Genomic DNA, 5,018 nt, shown 5'->3' with positions numbered 1-5,018 from the left:
TTCATTTTTTGCAGGCCTTCATTTGTCCGTTTTGACAGTGCCCCCTACAAATATTAGAGGCCTGGCTTTTAATTGATTACTGGTCTTTATTTGAGACATTACGGTATGTATGCTTATGTGTGTGTGTATTCATTGCACTGAATGTACTGCTCTCTGACAATACAGTTGTAAACAAAACTTTTTTGTTCAGCCTTAATTATTTCGAAAATGTTACTGAAGTAACTGCTGTAGGAAAGAGAATCCGTAGAAGTGTACGGATATAATTTTAGCATGTAGAATTTATGCACAAAGTATGCAGGATCTGTATGTGACTAACCTGGGCAGGAAAAGTTGATTTAAAAGAACAACAATTGCATAGACTTTACATAAAAATCTCATGCTGCTTTAATAGATAAAAATTATGTACACTAAACATAAAAAGGAAACTTTAAATTAACACCGCAAAAATGTGTTGGGTATTACAGAATAATTTAACATAATTAACAGTAATGAAAAACTTTGAATTTACATAACAAAATCCTGTTGGTTTTACAAATAAAACAATCAGTATATTAAATACAAATTAATAATTTTGACTAAACAAATATATGTGCAACTGATGTACATATTTTTTTTATAAATTGAACAGACTTTTTTTAGGGTATATACTTTTTATGTTATTTTATTATTCTTATGGGACCAGTCATCACCAAGATCTGGTGCCCTGTCGTCTATATTTTACACGAGGACGGGGCTCCGTTCAAGTCTACCTGTACATTGGAATATTACGCCGAGGGGTGCCAATTACGTTGAAATGTAAAGCCAAGGGGTCTTGACCAAGCGTCCACATGTTACGACTTTGCGACTTGAGAACATGTTGTGACTGTATGCGTGTGTAACTGTGCCTGCGTAATAGGGAAGGGCTGGCTCTTATTAAAGTGCGGAGCAACAGTTTGGACCTTCCCTCGCCTAAAGTCAAGGAGACATCCCCGTGCACCCGCGCTCGGTTATTTTGCGGCCCCCGCTTCTTCCAGGCTCTCTCTTATAACCACACATTAATCCGGGAACAGCAACAGCAGCTCCTCTCTCTTTTGTAACCGCTCAACACCGCTTAAACGTGGTGCGCCCCTGACGCGCTCTCTCCAGTTCAGGATGGACTCGTCTCCATCTCTTCACCTTTACCACTGACAGTGACGCTGCTGTAGTTTGGAGGGAGTTCCTGGGGAAAGGGCTGGAACTGGTCCTCTGGCTGCTGTTTCGCCTTTCTACTTGGCGTATTTTGATAGAACTACAATTGTAGACTTATCTCCGGGCTTCGAAATGGGAATGTATTTACATGTGCTGTTTTTGCAGTACTATTTTGTCTCGAGTTTCGTGTGCAACGCCGTCGCTTTCGTTGAGGAGCCCTCCGGAGGCAAGTCGGGCGGGTACTGTGGGCGAATCATCCGGGCGCAGACCCAGGGGACTCGGAAGGATGGGCACCATGAGTTCCGACTCAGAGTGGAGGGGGACCCGGAAAACTATCAGCCGGGCAGCACCTACAGAGGTAGAGTTTTTTCAGTCCATCTTGCAATCAGTGCGTAAACCGGCGCCAAATTAAGTGGAGTGTGTATCTATTAATCTTTATTGTATTATGTATGCAGAAAACTTGAGTAAGTTTAACCACCAAACATTGCAACTAATAGCCATAGTAATCTAAATAAGTTCTAGAAACTGAAGTCTAGAGGACACCATTTCCAAACTAGTTAGTCTGCCTACTCTGGCTCATGCAGGGATAGTTGTAGTTTGATAAGGCTACTTATTGTTATAATGTCTGACCTAGATTCACTTCCTCTCCTCTTCCTGCAAGCAAGGGGGCACACAGTCATGAACACACACAGAGAAAGACACAGTGTCACACACACACAAACACACACACACACAGATCTGGTTCTAATTAAGCTGACCCCTGGGTAAGCCTGGTGGATTTGGCCACATGAAAAAGAATTTGGCCTACTCACAGTGATTCATGGTTAATTCAGATGTTAACACTAAGCAGTTCTCAAAAAACAACAACAATCAAAATACAGCTGTTTAACTTTCTCTGTTTTTAAATCCAAACTTTAGTCATACAATTTCAAATAATTTCAGGAAGACAATGAGGGGAATTTTTACAAGATCTGGCATTCTCGAGTTTTGACACAGGCCTTAAAAACAAGTACACAAAAATCAAGGGTCTGACATCATATTCCAGATTATTCAATTGTTTGGCTGTGATGCCACATTTAGCAACCAGGGCTTAATTATAATCAGTTATAAGGGACATATAAAGGACACCAAAAGAAAATAAGAAAAATAGGTTATTTCCTAAACTTCACGGCCTTTGAGTAGCAAAACAAATTAACTTTTTAAAACCAAGATACAATTGAAAATATTGACATCTTCCTTCCCAGTGCCAGGAGCAAATCTTAAAATACATGGGATGGCAAGAAAAAGGCAAGGTACATGCACAGTAAGGGTGAGTTGAATAAAATTCCACCCGCATCTCATTATATGGGTCCCATTACTAGCTGGTTCCATACCCCTGCCATGAGATTTACAGGCTGTCTTTGATTCTAGTGTGAGATGCTAAGCGTCTATATAAAGCCCTTACTCTCCACAACACACTGATACTCACAGGAATGCTGCTTTCACGTGTTTCGTGTTTCTTTTGCGTCATCCAGAGTGACCCAGTGTCATGCGGCGTACCCCTGGGCCTCTTCACTGCTCAGCGTTTTTGTGTATTAAATACACGCTAATTCTCCTCCTTAACAGTGGTTCTCCTGGCAATCAGCCCTGCTTACTTCAGAGGTTTCACTCTTATCGCACTGAAGGAGGGCAGAGAGGGCACCACAGAGGACGACTACGCGGGCCAGTTCCAGGTAAGGATGAGCAAGTGTGGAGAGGAAAGGAAGAATTGCTGAATACTGATGTGCTAAAGCAAAATGCTAAACTCATTTGCATGCACATGGGAGTTGACTTACTGGTTCCCGCTGTCTTCTGAAATTAAAGTTAAAGTAGTTGATCCTGACAAACACTAACAGCTCCCTTGTTTGAAGCCAGGAAACTGAGCTCTCCTATTGGTGGAGAAGAAAAGAGAATCTAGTTGCCTCTTTGGTCCAGCTCTTCTCGGGTGAGGCAGACATGGCATCTTTCCCACTAAGTTGCAAATATGTCCTCTAGCAGAAGGAGATGGGGAAGGAGATGGCAGAAGATGAATGAGAGGAAGAGGCATGTGAGGACAGACAGAAAAGAAAACACAGAGAACAAGCAGGAAAGGGATGTGAGATGTTTGGTTCAGTAGTAACCCAGCTCCCACAGAGTGCTCCTGAGGAGAAAGCCAGACTTCCTCAATTACCTCCTGCTCAGTGTAAACAGGAACACACATCTGCATCTCTCTTTCCACATACTGAGCCTAACCAGACTCTCACCAGAAAGAGCAGGGAAGCTGTTTTAATGTAGCCAACAGTAAGAAGGTCTTGCTTCTTGTTTTTACAATCCCACTGTCTTAAAAATAAACAATGTTTGTTGACATTGTGTAGGAATGTTGCTTTCCCTACATTCAGACACAACACTTAATGTAATTTTTTCATTTCACTACCTGTTTATTTGAATAGGGACATATGCTTAGACATAGACATTTGTGCAACAAATCTCCAATGTAAAATATCACAGCATTTATAGCTATTGCTACTTAACTAAATTATTAGTAAACTACTTAACTAATTAGCTAATTAAAACTTCTTCAGTTTAGGCTGAATCCCATTTCTCCGTCTTACCCCTACCCCTTGGCCCTTACCCCTACCCCTTGGCCCTTGAAACCAAGGGGTAGGGGTAAGGGGTGAAAACATACCCCTATGAAATGGGACACCACTTGGTGACATCACCATACAGAATTGATCACAAACTTCCAAGATGCCGTCTCTGTCTGTTGATTGTGTGGGTTTGGACAGTGTCATATGTATTTAAATATTTATATATTTTATAGTTATTTTAGGTTTACTTTGGTAGTGCAGAGGCAGATTTTCTTATCTGTGTAGTACTTAGGTCTGTTTGCAATACAAATGTGTATACACATGTATCATGTATACATACATGTACATACATGTACATACAGGTGTGTTGTATATCTGTTTCAGTTATCACCGTTTTGAATGTTATTGATGTTCACAAAAACATTTTGTTGCCAAAAATCTGTCTTTATTGGTGATAAATTGAACATAACAGGCAAAAACGTTACATAAAATTATGTTACAGAACCATTATCAACTATTAGAACCATAACTAACATGTCACACACATAAAAAGGCTTCAAATGTGTAAAACTAAAAAATACAAACAAGACCACAAACAAACAAATTAACTACAGCTGTTCTGATATTCCAGACCAGTCTGATGCATGTTGGCCAGTAACCCCCCCCCTCACATTTCATCAGTGTCCCATATCAAAACCAACAACAACATACAAGTGCATGAACAATGAACAGGAATTAATTACAAATTATTACAATAATACAGTACCAATGCAATAATGAATGGGTACAACATGTACACAGGATTTAGGAAACTTCTGCGTTTTCAGCCCCAAAGTGGATCAGCTGCTGTGTCGTGTCATGCTGCTGTCTCCTCCTGTGTGATACAGGGCGGTATATGTAAAGCACGTAGCGATGTATCATAGACCGTTAATATTAATATATATATAGCTATACAATCTATGCGATGTATACAGTCCATTCAAGGCAGAAATATGTGGGACTGTTGTGCAAATCAACGTTAGCGTTAGCATTGCAAGCTAGCGATTTTTAACAAGACTGTTGTAACTTTTTAATCAATTATTTAAGCCGAAAGTACTTACATTCATGTGTCTCTCTGGTCGATGCAGCAGCCACACACTGCTTGTGTGTTTACAAGTGAGGTTGCGTCCACACTAGGTTCCAAGGGGTATACAGCCCTTGGTCAATCCCCTACCCCTAGGTCGTAATAGGTATTGGGACAGCACTAGGTCCCGCGTGAACGCGCCA

General features: G+C 40.7%; 1 protein-coding gene across 2 annotated transcripts in view; it reads left to right on the top strand.

The window, feature by feature from the left end:
* The first annotated feature begins 927 nt into the window (after window positions 1–927).
* The window catches only part of spon1b (spondin 1b), a 214,453-nt gene continuing 210,362 nt past the window's right edge, over window positions 928–5,018 (top strand). Inside the window, exons 1-2 of one of the 2 annotated variants that reach the window (XM_032523322.1) lie at window positions 928–1,525; window positions 2,773–2,879. In XM_032523322.1, coding sequence (XP_032379213.1) covers window positions 1,300–1,525; window positions 2,773–2,879 — 333 coding nt within the window. In that variant the 5' untranslated portion in view covers window positions 928–1,299. The remainder of the gene's footprint in view (window positions 1,526–2,772; window positions 2,880–5,018) is intronic. The other variant, XR_004333036.1, reaches the window with a different exon arrangement.

This window comes from Etheostoma spectabile, chromosome 8 (genome assembly GCF_008692095.1).
Source record: "Etheostoma spectabile isolate EspeVRDwgs_2016 chromosome 8, UIUC_Espe_1.0, whole genome shotgun sequence".
NCBI classification, from domain to species: Eukaryota; Metazoa; Chordata; class Actinopteri; order Perciformes; family Percidae; genus Etheostoma; species Etheostoma spectabile.
Note: the sequence above shows the minus strand (reverse complement) of the source record. Positions and strands in the feature narration are given on the sequence as shown.